Source organism: Dendrobates tinctorius, unplaced genomic scaffold (genome assembly GCF_039654945.1).
Source record: "Dendrobates tinctorius isolate UK_male_01 unplaced genomic scaffold, ASM3965494v1 ptg000121l, whole genome shotgun sequence".
Taxonomy (NCBI): domain Eukaryota; kingdom Metazoa; phylum Chordata; class Amphibia; order Anura; family Dendrobatidae; genus Dendrobates; species Dendrobates tinctorius.
Window position 1 is genome coordinate 1,983,121 of NW_027361789.1, and position 15,723 is coordinate 1,998,843.

Here is a 15,723-nt window from a genome sequence, read left to right on the forward strand (position 1 = left end):
AAACCTTTCTATGTAATTTATTTAATTGTCTCCGCTCATGCCCTGAGATTTGTGTTGGTTTTTTGTTTTTTTTTATGGCAAAAGGTATGTCTTATTTTTGATATAGCATTAGCCAAATATAATTCTAGTAATTGTCACAGTTCTTTGGATTTTCCCAGCATTACACACATTAGAGCTGCAGAGCCCAAGTGTGGAGGTGGAATCCATCCCTAAATGCATAATGTATGAAAAGCTGATGGCACATTAGTCCTACCTTATAGTTCACTGCTGAGTAAAGTGAGCAGAAATATCCATGTTATCGGGAAAAAGTTGTCAGGCTGTCTTATGATATTGCAGTAAAACACAGATTTGAAACCTCCCCACCCGCCAAAGCTTGAAAAGTGACAAAAAGCCAGCAGCGGTGGGCAAGTGAGGTCACTGTTGTCATAGCAATAAATCTGCCAGTGCGGAGGAACAAAGTGCAAAATTAGTGTTTGGTCACCTGAAGTTAACTCCAGAATGAATGTTAAAAAGCTCCTAATGTTCTAGACTGAGGAGCACAATGTTCTGGGGCCCCTGGAATCAGAGGATTGTACGTACAGATGTTCTCCATTACATAGAGTACTCTTATTGTGACGGTACAAGGGGAACAAAGACGGTATGACATTTAGGAAGCAATTCTTCTTCGCTGATGCTAGAAATGGCTTTAGGTAGGTGAAGTCTAAAAATATGAGGTTCCCAAAGTAGACTTGCCTTTTCAATGAGGTCTCTAGAATCTACAAGTAGGTCTTCTCCTGCAGGGCAAATATGGACCAGCTCCTGCTGTCTCCCATTGTATAAAAGCATACTGTGCTTCTGTACTCTTAGTTTTCGTCGTCTTCTCAGTTAAGTTGTTCTGCTCCCCCCAATAAACACTACTTGTTATCTCCTATATTAGTATTAACCTACAAATATAAATGCACTTTGAGTGCGCAAAGGTATATGTAAGCATTGAATACATGAAGTTTGGGCTGCGTTACTGCTTTATACATTATACTTTTTAAACTCAGGTATTTGGCACACACATGGATTAAATTGTTTAAGCCCATCTGCCAGCAACAAGGCGACCTCTGTAGATGGTGACCTATTCTACCAGGCTTAACTCGCCTGGACGTACAAATTTAAAGGGCAGGTAGGATCCGGCCCCAATTTAAAACAGTCTTGGAAAGATGAGGAGTGCTCGGGCAACATGGAGGCAGCCACTTACCCCCAAATGTTCGTTAGAAAAGAAAACAAAACCGATCAGCACTAAGAATGTAAACATTGAATATAGGAATCTTGAACTGTACTGCTGCCATATAGACTACGCTTGTGAAATAGAGGTACTTGGCATACAGTTTGATCAAATAGTTTGAGTCCATCTTCCAGCAACAATTAAAATTCTGTATATGAGAACCTACAGTATATTTGCCGGTCCTTGACCTAGGGCATACAAATTTAAAGGGCCTGTAAGATCAAGCTCTAATTAAAAACAGCCTTGGGTAAATGGGGGGCATGGAGATAGTCCATTATCCCCAAATATACACAGCAGTAAACAGGGTTCTAAACATAGTCTATAGTACAGTAATGCAGTTAAGAATTCCTCAGAAGGTGGGTTTATGCAAAACAGCACCCTGTACATTTATTTGATTTAGGAGGTGCTCATCCATTTCTCTCCTTATTTTTTTACTATCTTGCCATTCCTATCAGAGTGTACAAGTGTCTGTGTGTGATCACAACTGGTGCCATCTCCTCATATGTCAGGTCTCTCTTGCATTCGGTCACTATCATGTAAGTTCTTGGGTGACGATGCTGCTATATCTGAATACATCCTAAGAAAACCATTCCATCCCTCTCAGACCCTGCTAATTTCTTCAGCCAGTTCTGTGTATCTTCACACTGCAGACAGCTCTGCAGCTCCAGACATGGATTCAGTCAGAGTCTGGATCTTGTGTTTTGTAGCTGTGTAAGCTCCCATAACTATGGATGGACATATGGTGACTCTACCGGCTGACATGACGTCTGACAATATGCAGTTTGTCATCACATACCGAAGCTTATTGTATTGACTAGAGCCCCAGGTTTGCATGCAGACAATTGATGTGGTTGTTAGTGATGAGCGAACGTGCTTGGATAAGGTGTTATCCAACCAAGTATCTTCTGCATGCTTGAAAAATATGTTCAAGACCCCGCAGCTGCATGTCTCGCGCTGTTAGACAGCCACAACACATGCATGGATTGCCTAACACACAGGCTATCCCTGTATGTGTTGCGTCTGTCTAACAGCCGTGAGACATGCAGCTGCGGGGTCTTGAACGTATTATTCGAGCACGCCGAAGACGTTCGGTTGGCACCCAAGCATGGTCAGATAACTCCTTATCCCTAGTGGTTATACCAGGTATAGCAGCTTCTAGTATAGTATTCTTACTGCCCAAGTAAAATGTCAAAGCCAAACTTATTTATTTAGATCATGACAATGTTTGTATTTTCTTAATTCTAAGGAAAAGTAAACTGTCACCGATAGTAGCTTAAATCTGTTTTTTTTTTTTTTTTTAATTATAATTAAATTATTCTTCTAACCATTGTCAGATTATCTGAGTATTTTTATTTTTTTCCAATTTCAAATGCGTTGATAAATTACTGTTTTCACAGTATTTTTTTCATATTTTTTATGCTCATGTTAATGCATTTTTGTATCCTACGTGTTTTTGAGTTTATATTTTCTTTTTGTGTGTGCCCCGTGAATCTGTATAATTTTATATAAAACATTATTATCCGTTCATACATGGTGTGTGTATATATAACTGTATGACCAATTGTGTTAAAACCGTGTTACTCTCTTTATGGCTGTTTAGGTGCTGAGGGCCTTAGAGTAGAGTTTGACCGCCAGTGTTCTACAGAGCGGCGACATGACCCACTTACCATAATGGATGGGGCCAACAGGATAGTTTCAGTCCGATCAGGTGATGTGCAAAGTGTCGATAATACTTTTCACTTTTTCCGTATGCACTGGTGTATCTGCTCTTTAGTCGGCCATAAATGCATATAATTAGTGTGATTCAAGTTTGCCAGGTCTAAGGCAATATGTAGGTGTATATGACAGGATTTTTGGTTGCTTACCGTAAAATCTGTTTATCGGAACCTTCATTTGGGGACACAGGAACCATGGGTGTATGCTGCTGCCACTTAGAGGCTGACGCTATGCACAAAAATAAAGTTAGCTCCTCCACTGCAGTATACACTCCACCAACTGGCACTAAATTAATCAGTTAGTGAGAAAGCAGTAGGAGAAGCAACAGAATAGAGAACAAACAGACAACTCAACTGTAACCATAACACACCGAAGAAAGAACAGGAATTGTAAAACATGGGAGGGTGCTGTGTCCCCCAATGAAGGCTCCGAGAAACAGATTTTACAATAAGCAACCAAAAATCCTGTTTTCTCTATCGCCTCATTGGGGGACACCGGAACTATTGGACATCCCAAAGCAGTCCCTATGGAGGGAAACAGCAGAAAAACTCCATGAAGGTCGGACGTCCGGAATTCGTGTTGCGGGACGTGTACGTGTCCTCAAACCGACAGGCTCTGGTGGGCGAGTGGGTACGGGGACCGAGGCAGGACCGGGTCTGGATCACCTGAACACGCTTCTGTGTTGTGGGTTGGGGTCTTGCCGAACAGACTTATGAGGATACGGGATGGCCGTACACGCCGTACTCATAGTCTCTGCATGGGAGTACAGTAGTGACTATTCACACTGGATCTCTCTTGAAACCTGAAAAGAAATGACGCACATTAGCTAGATATGGGTCTCGAGAGATCCAGGTCCACCTCCTCCTGACACTAAGCTAAAACTGATTAACTTAGTGCCAGTCCGTGGGGTGTATACTGCAGAGGAGGAGCTAACTTTTTTTCTGCATATTGTCAGCCTCCTAGTGGCAGCAGCATACACACATGGTTACTTTATCCCCCAATGAAGCGAGAGAGAAATATTTTTACTTACTCTGTCGCCTCATTGGGGGACACAGAACCATGGCTGTTATGCTGCTGTCCACTAGGAGGCGACACTATACATAATCTGAAAAAGATTAACTATGGCTCCTCCTCCTGCAGTATACATCCCTGGACGGCGTCAGCCTTCTCCAGTTTTTGCTTAGTGTCGCAAGGAGGCACACCTAAATAATTTTTTCTTTTTTCCGTTTTTTTCTTCCGGATGACAGATGAAGAAAAGTGGGTCTCCTAAGTGACACTCCCGGCATGGCTCCTTCCTCGGCCCCCTATTATGGGGTGCCCAGTTGAAGTTGAGATGGCGGTTCCCCATGCCACTCCTTCCCCAGTCCTGCGGGTGCTGGTTCGAAGTTGAGACCCCCCTCCTTCCCCAATTCCTTTTGGTCTTGGGTTGAGGTCGAGGCGAGGAAGAAGCCACCTGACGGTGACAGCAGCAACCTCCCTCATCCCCCTCTGGGGGTATTAGGTTGAGACGCCTCAGGTAGGGTCTGTTCCATGGCAACCTGCACAGTATCCAGGGACCCCAGCCAGCTGCGGGCTCCTGTCGGGGCCCTGGGGAGTGCGGGCAGGCATAGCACATGCAAACACAGGGCTCCCTGAGCCCCTGTCTCTGCGGCAGCATCAGTCTATAGTTCCTCAGGGGGACCCATCACAGGGCCCCGCTTCAGATTGTGGCCCACCGCTAGCCTGCCTCTCAATCCGGGGGGTCTGGTTAAAATCCGACCCCCTCCCGGACTACCGCGCCGGCCTGGAGCCCTTTCTGGGCATAGATATCTAATTTAGGGCGCGGCTTCGGCCTAGCTGAGGTCGCCGGCTCCTCTCCGCCCCCCGGATGACAAATATGACACTCCACAGTGTCATAGAAGGGGCGGATCGAGGCAGAAAGGGCGCGTTTTTACATAGCCCTGCGCGCTCTTTTCAGCTCTCCGCCCCCTTCTTCTTCCTCCTCGTCTTCTCGGCGGCCATCTTCGCTGCAGCAGACGCCGCCTGGGACATCAGCAGCAACGCCAGCAGTCTCCGGGGGGCACAGGACTGTGAATTGTTGGCGCTGAACCTAGGGGCACACTGGTGGGGTAAGATCACAGTTGGGTTCTCTTTACTCGGCTGTGAATCCATATTACCTAGAAGGCTTTCCTATAGTTTTCCTCTGCATAGCCACCCCAGTACGGTCCTCTGCTAGGCAGCCTGTGTGCACTATGCTGGGCTCAAGGAAGATAACCAGGCAGTACTGCTTTTATGCTTTCTGCACAGCCTGCAAAACCACTCTCCCCAGTGGCAGCACGTACCCGCACTGCAGAGATTGTATCCAAAATACTGGGTCAGAGCCCCAGGAAGCACCTACCATTGCTTCAGCGGCCGCTACCACGCCGGAATGGGCTACCCAGATGTCGCAGTCTATGACACAGTTCATAGATAACCTAACCACCACATTACTCCAGGCTCTGCAGGGTCATGTCTCGGCTATGAGCGTTACCCAGCAAAGGGACAGCTCCACTGAGGGACAGGCCGTTTCTGGCTCTCCCAGACGTAATGATCTTTTTACTCTTAGACCTGCGACGGGGACAAGGGGGCATCCGCTATGTCTGGAGGAAAGAAGGTTTAAGCATACTCACAGACGCGGATTCTTTACTGTAAGAGCAGTGAGACTATGGAACTCTCTGCCATATGATGTTGTAATGAGTGATTCCCTACTAAAATTTAAGAAGGGACTGGATGCCTTTCTTGAAAAGTATAATATTACAGGGTATATACACTAGTTTCCTTAATATTGCGTTGATCCAGGGAGCTAGTCTGATTGCCGTATGTGGAGTCGGGAAGGAATTTTTTCCCCCAATGTGAAGCTTACTGTTTGCCACATGGGTTTTTTTTTTGCCTTCCTCTGGATCAACATGTTAGGGCAAGATAGGATATGGGTTGAACTAGATGGACTTAGTCTCCCTTCAACCTTAATTACTATGTTACTATGTAAGCGGACCCACACGTCGTGTTCTTCTGCGGCATCCCATAGCACACGTTCATCCCCCTCCAGGGAGAGACACAGTAGTTCCAGGTCGCCTAGATCATCCCCTACCAGAGACAGACAACGCAGATCTCCGCAAGAAGATCTCCGCCCCAGCTCACCCACCAGGGAACGCTTGAGCGATACGCAGGATTCGGAAGGCATCTGTGACTCCGACTCAGACAATGAGACGGAGAGGTCTCTGGTCCCTTGTCCCCCTAGCAATACAGTGCTAGTTGAGGACATAATCTCTTCCATCCATCAGTTGCTGGACATTTCCGATCCAACCCCGGAAGTCCCAGAACACAAGATTTGCTTTGAAGGTGTTCTGAAACCACCTAAGGTTTTCACTAACCATCTGGAATTTCAGACGATCTTTACTAAGCAGTTTTCGCAGCCTGAGAAAAAATTCACCAATCGCAAATATTTGGAGGCTAGGTACCCCTTCCCACAAAAGGACACCAAGCAGTGGACAGGTCCACCCGAAGTGGACCCCCCAGTCTCTAGACTAGCAGCATAGACCCTCCTTTCACTGCCAGATAGCTCAACCTCAGGGACGCAGCAGACCGACAGGTAGAACGCATGGCTCGTTCAGTTTTCGAAGCGGCAGGGGCCTCCCTGGCCCCCGCGTTCGCTTCAGTTTGGGCGGCCAAGGCCATTCTGGCTTGGGTCAAAACATTGCAAGATGGCCTCCAAACTTCAAATCCTGAGCTGTCGGACCAAGCGGTTCAAATAGCAGTAGTAGCAGACTACATGCTTCATGCAGCCCTTGACTCCGCAAGAGGTGTAGCGGGGATAGCCGCAAACGCCATCACAATTCGGCGTATCCTCTGGCTGCGGGAATGGAAAGCGGATGCCGCCTCAAAGAAGTCCCTCACGCATCTCCCGTACCTCAGTGGACGGCTTTTCGGTGAAAAGTTGGACACAATGATATCCAACGCCACTGGGGGGTAAGAGTACCTCTCTCCTTCAACTAAAACCTAAACGCACGTTTAAACGGCGCAACCAAACTCGATTCCGATCCTTTCGGAATTCTTCGGGCTGGTCCGTCTCGCGCCCAGCACAAAATCGTAACCGCTCTCCACACAGGGACAACCCACGGGCGACGCAGAGGCCGGACAGGACCTGACAGTCGAAAGCAGGCCAGGCGAAGCCCAAAGGAGGAAAACCTCAGAATTTCACCTCATCATGACTCACGAACACCCCACCAGTAGGCGGACGACTTCTACTCTTTCAGCAAGTCTGGCTGCCTATTACAGAAGACAGGTGGGTCAGGGAAATGGTGTCTTCCGGATACAAGATAGAGTTCACTTCCAGCCCACCGAACCGGTTCTTCTTCTTTGTTCCACCGAAACCGTCAGACAAGGCTTGTGCCTTCCACCAAGCGGTCTCCTCTCTCCTTCAAGCAGGAGTCGTAGTATTGGTTCCCGCGGCCGAACGCTTCCGAGGGTTCTACTCCAATCTATTCATAGTCCCCAAGAAAGGAGGCAGCGTCCGGCCCGTACTAGACCTAAAACAACTCAACAAATATGTACGGGTTCGTCATTTTCGAATGGAGTCCCTTCGGTCCATCATTGCGTCTATGGAGCAGGGAGAATATCTTGCCTCCATAGACATACAAGATGCATACCTGCATATACCAATTGCTCCCGCCCATCAAAGATTTCTCAGGTTCGCGATCAATCAGGACCACTACCAGTTCGTGGCTCTCCCGTTCGGACTTGCCACGGCTCCCAGAACGTTTACCAAGATCATGGCAGCCACCATGGACGTTCTACACTCCAGAGGCATTGTAGTTGTTCCATACCTGTACGACCTTCTCATCAAGGCTTCCACCTTCAAGGACTGCGAGGTCAGCATCTCAACCACAATCGACTGAGTCGCTTGGGCTGGTTAGTCAACTTGCAAAAGTCATCGACTACCCCAAGTCAGTCCCTGATCTTCCTGGGGATGCTATTCTACACCTCCAGGGATCTGGTGCTCTTTCCCAAGGACAAGGCACTGGCTCTCCATCTGGAAGTTCGCATACTCCTCCGCAATCCTCCCCGATCTCTCCGGTTTGCCATGAGAGTACTCGGCAGGATGGCAGCAGCAATGGAGGCGGTCCCATTTGCCCAGTTTCACCTCAGGCCTCTTCAACTAGCCATCCTAAAGTCATAGGACAGGAATCCTTTCTCCCTCGACAGGGAGTTCCGGCTCACATCGGGAACCAGGAGGTCCCTACTCTGGTGGCTCAAGCCAACCTCACTTGCAGCGGGAAAATCCTTTTTCCCAGGTCAATGGAAGGTCCTGACCACTGACGCGAGCCTGACAGGTTGGGGTGCAGTGCACCTACATCACAAAGCACAGGGCAAGTGGTCACCAGTGGAAGCGAACATGCCCATCAACATCCTGGAAATTCGGGCCATCTTCCTGGCATTGAGAGCTTTTCGTCAATTACTGGCAGCCTCTCATATCAGAGTACAGTCGGACAATGCCACGGCGGTGGCATATGTAAATCACCAAGGCGGGACCCACAGTACACAGGCAATGAGAGAAGTGGCACATATCCTCCAATGGGCGGAAGACACGAGGTCGGTACTCTCTGCGGTCCACATCCCGGGTGTGGACAACTGGGAAGCCAACTTCCTCAGCAGGCAAGGAATGGACTCGGGGGAGTGGTCTCTCCACCCCGAAATTTTTCGCCAGATCTGCCATCGCTGGAGGACCCCGGACGTGGGCCTAATGGCATCCCACTCAATGCAAAGGTCCCCAATTTCATGGCCAGGACACGCAATCCGCGGTCGCTCGGAGCAGATGCCCTAGTTCAGGACTGCACTCAGTTCCAGCTTCTGTACATTTTTCCACCTCTTCCCCTGATATCCAGAGTCGTGAGGAAGATCAAACAAGATGGAGTTCCAACTATCCTGATCGCGCCAGACTGGCCCAGACGTACATGGTACGCCGACGTCGTACAACTTACAACAGACGCCCCCTGGCGTCTCCCCGTCCGTCACGACCTTCTGTCACAAGGTCCGTTCTACCATCAGAACTCAGGGGCTCTCAATTTGACGGCGTGGCCCTTGAAACCTGGGTTCTAACCCAGGCAGGGCTCTCACCGGATGTCATTACGACCATGATCAGGGCAAGGAAGCCAGCCTCCGCCAAGATTTATTACCGTACCTGGAGAGCTTTCTTTGCCTGGTGCGAATCTCGCGGACAGGTCCCACTCCCTTATTCCCTCCCGAAGGTACTCGGTTTTCTTCAATTGGGCCTGGACGCCAGGTTATCCCTAGGCTCGCTTAAAAGCCCGGTGTCAGCGCTTTCAGTGCTTTTCCAAAGGCGTATTGCTAACAAGCCGCAAGTAAGGACTTTTTTCCAGGGTGTTTCCCAATTAGTTCCCCCCTACAGACGTCCACTGGAAACGTGGGACCTCAACCTGGTCCTGACAGCATTGCAGGCACCACCTTTCGAACCCCTTAAGGAAGTCCCACTCCGCATTCTGTCGCAGAAGGTGGTTTTTCTGGTGGCAATCACCTCGCAGCGCAGGGTGTCTCAATTGTCAGCACTCTCCTGCAGACGGCCTTTCTTAGCCTTCCACCAGGACAAGGTGGTTCTCCGTACAGTACCATCTTTCCTTCCGAAGGTTGTGTCCAACTTCCACCTCAATGAGGAAATTTCTCTGCCATCCCTTTGCCCAGTTTCGGTTCATAGAGTGGAGAAGGCTCTGCATACGCTTGACCTCGTCAGGGCATTGCGTATATACGTGTCTAGGACTGCACCCTTCCGGAAGTCTGATTCCCTTTTCCTTCTTCCGGAGGGCGTTCGCAAAGGTCTGCCGGCTTCCAAAGCTACCCTTGCCCGGTGGATCAAGTCCACCATAGAAGACTCTTACCGACTTAACAATTCTCCTCTTCTGCCAGTATCACGGCACACTCTACGCGGGCAGTAGGGGCCTCCTGGGCCATTCGGCACAAGTGTGTAAGGCGGCCACTTGGACTAGCCTACAAACGTTTGCGAAACACTACAGTGTTCATACCCAGTCCTCAGCGGATGCGAACCTGGGTAGATGGGTTCTGTAGACTGCAGTGCCCCAAGTTTAGGGACCTGCTAGCACAATATTCGTCCATTGCTTCCCACCCAGGGACTGCTTTGGGACGTCCCATGGTTCTGTGTCCCCCAATGAGGCGACAGAGTAAAGGAGATTTTTGTGTACTCACTGTAAAATCTCTTTCTCTTAGCCTCTAATTGGGGAACACAGCTCCCACCCTGTTGCCCTTATGGGCCGTTGTTACGGTTGAGTTCTCATATTGTTCTTTGAGCTCGTACATAGCAGCCTTCTTACAGGCATGGTTATGTTGTTTGTTACGTTCCTCCTAATGCTTTTGCACAAAACTGGAGAAGGCTGACACCGTCCAGGGGTGTATACTGCAGAGGAGGAGCCATAGTTAATCTTTTTCATATTATGCATAGTGTCGCCTCCTAGTGGACAGCAGCATAACACCCATGGTTCTGTGTCCCCCAATTAGAGGCTAAGAGAAATAGATTTTACGGTGAGTACACACAAATCTTTTTTCATTTGTCTTCTTGCAATGCTATAAAACGATGCATGAATGATTCTCAAATCTACACTTTTTGCCAATAAACCTTTGAAAGGGTATAATTAACCAATATGTCCGATATGTGGTGAAATATTGGTAAATAATTCCATGACTTTAGGGTGTGCCCGACTAATCATACATAATTAGTATGATTTAAGTTAATAAAGTTAGATCAGCGCGTTGGACAGATAATCATTCTTTGCCTGTATACTCTTGATGAGTTTCTTACATTGCCTGATGCTTTTTTTAATATAAAAGTATTGCATTGGCCATAGACAGTGGTTATGGAAAGTATTCAGACCCCTTTAAATGTTTCACTCTGTTTCATTGCAACCATTTGCTAAATTCAAAAAAGTTCATTTTTTCTCATTACTGTACACTCTGCACCCCATCTTGACTGGACTGAAAAAAAACAGAAAAGTATACATTTTTGCAAATTTATTAAAAAAAGAAAAACTGAAATATCACATGGTCATAAGTATTTAGACCCTTTGCTCAGTATTGAGTAGAAACACCCTTTTGAGCTAATACAGCCATGAGTCGTCTTGGTAATGATGCCACAAGTTTTTCACACCTGGATTTGGGGGTCCTCTGCCATTCCTCCTTGCAGATCCTCTCCAGTTCCATCAGGTTTGATGGTGAACAGCAATTTTCAGGTCTCTCCAGAGATGCTCAATTGGGTTTAGGTCCGGGCTTTGGCTGGGCCAGTCATGAATGGTCACAGAGTCGTTCTGAAGCCACTCCTTTATTATTTTAGCAGTGTGCTTAGGGTCATTGTCTTCTTGGAAGGTGAACCTTCTGCCAGGTCTGAGGTCCAGAGCACTCTGGAAGAGGTTTTCATCCAGGATATCTCTATACTTGGCCGCATTCATGTTTCCTTAAATGGCAACCAGTTGTCCTGTCTCTGCAGCTGAGAAACACCCCCATAGCAAGATGCTGCCACCACCATGTTTCATTGTTGGGATTGTATTGGACAGGTGATGAGCAGTGCCTGGTTTTCTCCACACATACCGCTTAGAATTATCACCAAAAAGTTCTATCTTCGTCTCATCAGACCTTTGAATCTTATATCTCATAGTCTGGGAGTCCTTCATGTGTATTTTTTTTTTAGCAAACTCTGTCTTTTTTCTGAATTTCCCCATGGTGGGACGATTAAAGGATTATGTTATATGTCTGGCGCTGAGGAGAGTCCACTCTGCCATAAAGGCCCAACTGGTGGAGGACTGCAGTGATAGTTGACTTTGTGGAACTTTCTCCCATCTCCCTACTGCATCTGTGGAGCTCAGTCACCGTGATCTTGTGGTTTTTCTTCTCCTCTCTCACTAACGCTCTTCTCCCACGATTGCTCAGTTTGACTGGATGTCCAGGTCTTCTGATTTCCTTTTGACCTCAGGATTCTCATATGATCTGACATGCACTGTGAGCTGTGAGATCTTGTATAGACAGGTGTGTGCCTGTCCTATCAGTTTAATTAAGCATGAGTATAACCATCTCAAGGAGGATCACAAGGAAATGGACAGCATGTGACTTAAAGTGAACCTGTCACCTCGCTTTTCAGCTATAAGCTGCAGCCACTGCCTTGCGGGGCTTATCTACAGCATTCTAGAATGTTGTAGATAAGCCCCCGATCTAAACTGAAAGATAAGAAAAAACAAGTTTTCTCCTACGCCTCATTGGGGGACACAGACAGTGGGTGTTATGCTGCTGCTACTAGGAGGACACTAAGTAAACTAGAAAAAAAGTTAGCTCCTCCCCTGCAGTATACACCCTCTCGCTGGCTGGGATTTCTCCAGTTCTTGCTTAGTGTCTGTAGGAGGCACTTGGGTCTGGTTTCAGACCCCACCGTTTTTATTTTATTTTTGAATATCCTGTAAATTTTTATTTTTTAATTAACGGAGTGAAGGTGGCGACGGTTCCTTTCTACGGCCGCTCTCCCCCGAACCAACAACTGGCAAGCACGTGGAGTAACCCTTCACGTACACTTTCCTGCAACGAATGGGGCTGATTCCTCTGACCACGGTTCCCTTATCGTTGGTACTCCACGGATACGAGGGCTAGCGCAAAAGGAACGAAGCACAGGAGTGCATGGAGAAGGACTTGAGCAGCGCTTTCTGATGCCCTGAATCAGCCCCACAGCTCTCCATCCCCCTACTACAGGGTGGATCAATTGAGCAGTACCCCTTTAAGACCACCTCCACCTCTGCTGCATCGCCCGGAGGATGAAGACCCTGCAGCTGGAAGAACGCGGAGCGCGGCCTGCCTGAGCTCAGGAGTGGAGGTATGGGGTCGGGACCTTACCCCCGGGAGAAGCGCTGACTTGGCGTCGGCGGCGGTGCACCGGCACCCCATCGCGGGCCCCCGCCCTCGGCGCTCGAGTAGGCCAGAAATTTAGCCCCCGGCTTTTCCGGCCTACTAGGCCACAATTTAAATGACGCCGCCCCCACCCCTGACGCCTACCACAGTTAGGCCAAAAATTTAGTCCCTGGCTTTTCCGGCCTACTAAGCCGCAATTTGACTAGCGCCGCCCGCGCTAATGTTGCCGCCCCCTCCTCTTGGCGCCTCTCACCTCTTACGAGACATGCAATTCTAATCTCGGGGGCCATGTCCTTTTCCCTCAGCGGCCTTTAACCCCTTCAGGAGCACTAGACCTGCTCTGGACAGCCGGATACCAGGTGACACCACAGGACCACCGCTATTCCTCCTGGGGGACACAGCACAGGACCGTGGGTAAGCTGCATCTGCCCTCAGATTAAAGCTTAACCCCTTCCCGGTACATTCTCTGTAGCTGCAGACAGACTCTGCCGTTAACCCTTTCAGGAGCGCTATGCCTCAATCTAAGGATGCTAAACAGGCGGTTAATAAGCACACTGCGTTTTCATACCATGTGCACAATTTGCAAGTCTGCATTACCCAGTGGACAGACTAATCCGTTATACACGGACTGTGACCCGGCCTGCGCCCCGACCTGCGCTCCAACGCCCCTCGCTGCACTGCTGACGGACCTTCTGCGCTTAGTACTCTTAAGGGGGCCGCGTCCCTCTCACGGTCGGTGAAGTCTCTGACCCAGGCTATATTCTCCCTCAGGGAGGACTCTAAGTCAGAACTACCAGCAGGGGCCATCCTCGTTCAAGGGATGGTCAGGGCTCTGGAAAGCTGACCCATGACGCGTCCCCTAGTCACGTTCGCGCCTCAGCATCGGTGCCTCCTGTCTCTCGCTCGCCTTTTTCTGAGGTTCACAGCGAACACGACTCTGAATTCGAATCTGACTCGTCATCCCCTCAGAATCCCCCATCTGGTCAGGAGTCGCTTGATTCTCTTATAGAATCAGTCAACAGATTGTAGATTGTAAGCTCTCACGAGCAGGGTCGTCTTATTTCGTCTTATTTTGCTTTAATTATTGTATTGTTAGCGTTGTTACTTATGACTTGTGTTTTGAAACTGTTAAACTGTAAAGTGCTGCGGAATATGTTGGAGCTATATAAATAAAGATTATTATTATTATTATTATCAACAGGATTCTGAAGTTGGATGAGGAAAATATTCATGCTCCAGCACACGCTCTCTCATTAAGAAAACCAAGCGTGTGCGTAGGTTGTTTACCAGCCGTCCAGAAACATAGGGACCGGCCACACAAATGGTTCTCAAGGCAACAGTTTACTCAGGCTAAATATCCTATTGATTCAGACCTAATGAAGGATTGGTTACAGTCCCCTCCGGTGGACCCTCCTGTATCGCATCTTGCTTCTAAAACGCTCCTATCTGTTTCTGAGGGTTCCTCCGTCATAAACTCATCCAATTGTCACATTGACTATCTTGCCTTCTTTCGCTGCATTTTGGTCTCTAAGGCAATGGCCGCTTGGGCAGAAGCCTTAATTACTTCCCTCCAGGGCACCATTCTTACTCCGGAGGCATCCACTGTCACCAGGCAGATAGTTCACGCAGTTGACTTTGTAGTAGACGCTTCTGGTGATGCCGCCAACTGCGCGGCTCAAACTGCCGCTAATGCGACCTCCATTACAAGAGCCCTATGGCTCCGCGGCTGGCGGACAAATGCCACATCTAAAAGAGCATTGTCTTCTCTCTCTTTTCAAATGAGTCATCCTTTTGGGGAGAAACTGGACTAGCTCTTTTCTGATACTACCGGAGGGAAAAGTAATTTTCTTCCTCAACACAAGGGCTGTTCGGCCGTTTCGCAACCAACAGCCGACGCGTCTTCGATCTTCTCGCAACAATTCCGGTTGGTCCTCCTCTACTTTCTCTTCCAGATCATGTCAGTCCCCGCGAGGAGACAGAGGCTCCCAGGTCTCATACAGACGTATCCGCTCTTGAAAACCTAGGTCTAGGGCTTCTGGATCTAGGGGAGCCAGATCTCATAGATCTACCCAATGACTTGTTGCGGTTTCCGGCAGGCACCAGCAAAGTTGGCGGCCGCCTATTTTCCTTCAGCCACACTTGCCTCACAGTTGCCCATGACAAGTGGATCAGGTAGTTGTCCTGATCAGGTGGTGTCCTCCTGATACAAGACAGAAGTTTCTCCCCTCCAACTCGGGTTTTCCTTTCCTATCCCCCAAGGAAAAGACAAGAGCCTTCCTTCGGGCTGTTCAGGCTCTGATAAGGGACGGAGTCATCATTCCGGGCCCTCATCACGAAAGGTTCATGGGTTTTTATTCAAACTTTTTTTTGTGGTTCCCAAAAAGGACGATTCGACTCCTTCTGGATCCCAAACTGTTAAATCAGTTTGTCAAAGTACGGCGACTCCGAATGGAATCCCTCCGGTCAGTTGCCACTTCCATGGAAAAAGGAAAAGTTCCTAGCATCCATCGACATCAAGGACGCTTACTTTCACATTCCGGATCTGCCCGTCTCACCAGCAGTTCCTGCATTTTTTTGCAATTCATGAGCAACACTTCCAGTTCTTTGCCTGGCCCGTAGGACTCGCCAACGCCCCCAGGATCTTTACTAAGGTCATGGCGGCTGTCATGGCCATTCTCCACTCGCAGGGAGTGGCGGTTTTACCGTATCTGGACGACCTGCTCATCAAGGGCCTGTCCCGTCCAGCCTGCGAGGAATCCGTGGACATAACAGGGATACACTTTCTTGCCTGGGCTGGAACATAATTTTCGAAAAGTCTTTCCCAAAAC

General features: G+C 48.5%; 1 protein-coding gene across 9 annotated transcripts in view; it reads left to right on the top strand.

Moving 5' to 3' along the window:
• Positions 1 to 15,723, top strand: part of HERC2 (HECT and RLD domain containing E3 ubiquitin protein ligase 2) — a 364,746-nt gene that overhangs the window by 269,785 nt on the left and 79,238 nt on the right. For 8 of the 9 annotated variants that reach the window (XM_073541474.1, XM_073541475.1, XM_073541476.1 and 5 more), the window contains one exon: positions 2,853 to 2,960. The exons of the other annotated variant lie outside the window; for it this stretch is intronic. In XM_073541474.1, the coding sequence (XP_073397575.1) occupies positions 2,853 to 2,960 (108 nt within the window). The remainder of the gene's footprint in view (positions 1 to 2,852; positions 2,961 to 15,723) is intronic. 9 annotated transcript variants of the gene reach the window in all.